The sequence below is a fragment of the Corvus brachyrhynchos genome, unplaced genomic scaffold (assembly GCF_000691975.1).
Source record: "Corvus brachyrhynchos isolate BGI_N302 unplaced genomic scaffold, ASM69197v1 scaffold19, whole genome shotgun sequence".
In the NCBI taxonomy this organism is placed as follows: domain Eukaryota; kingdom Metazoa; phylum Chordata; class Aves; order Passeriformes; family Corvidae; genus Corvus; species Corvus brachyrhynchos.
In genome coordinates, this window is record NW_008246061.1 from 1,933,072 (window position 1) to 1,933,917 (window position 846).

Genomic DNA, 846 nt, shown 5'->3' on the forward strand with positions numbered 1-846 from the left:
TCCCTGCCATGGCAGGGGTGGCACTGGATGAGCTTTGAGGTCCCTTCCCACCCAAACCATTCCATAATTACACAACACCTGGAGCACCTGCTCTGCTCCTGCAGTGAACTCAAGGAACATGGGAAGAGCTCCCAAAGACGGGAATCATCCACCCATCCCAGACACACCACTGCTCCCTCTGCTCCCTGGCCACACTCACTTGAACTCCAGGCACTTGGTGATCTCTTTCTGCAGGTGCATCACCTCGTAGAGCAGGTTCTGGAGCTGCAGGTGATAGGCATCAACCTTCTGCTTTGCCTGAAACACAGCCAGAGCAGGGATGGAGCAGGAAAGACACCCCAAGAGAGTCACCAACACCCCCTGTCACAACAGCAGCTTGGGACAGCAGGTTTTAGGGTATGCAACGATTTTTGGGTGGAAGAATGACATTTTTAAGGGCTGGGGGAGCAAAGGATTGTGACATGAGCCCGATCCTGCTCCTTCCAGCATGTTTCAAAGCCAAGGCACAGGACAGGGCTCATTTGCTGGGGCACACAGAGCTCCCTCTCTGAGAACTCTGGGTATGGAGCTCCCAGGCCAATCACCCACCCATCTACACACCTGCACAACACCAGACCCTTGAAACAGAGCTTTCTGACTCTCCACTATGTTCAAGACAGAAGTAGACACTTCATTATTCATCTAATCACAGCTCCCCACACTCACCAGGAGTTTATCAGGCTTGGAGTCTCCCAACAAACCCTCAGCTCAAACCCCACGGCCTGGCTGAGATGTAACTCCTCACACCACATACACAGAACAGGCAGGACCAGCCCCATGTCCCCCCCCCCAAATCCCAAGCTGCAT

General features: G+C 53.7%; 1 protein-coding gene across 1 annotated transcript in view; it reads right to left on the bottom strand.

The window, feature by feature from the left end:
* THOC5 (THO complex 5) overlaps positions 1-846 on the bottom strand; it is a 13,473-nt gene that overhangs the window by 9,567 nt on the left and 3,060 nt on the right. The window contains exon 6 of the mRNA XM_017746542.1: positions 200-311. Within this exon, the coding sequence (XP_017602031.1) occupies positions 200-311 (112 nt within the window). The remainder of the gene's footprint in view (positions 1-199; positions 312-846) is intronic.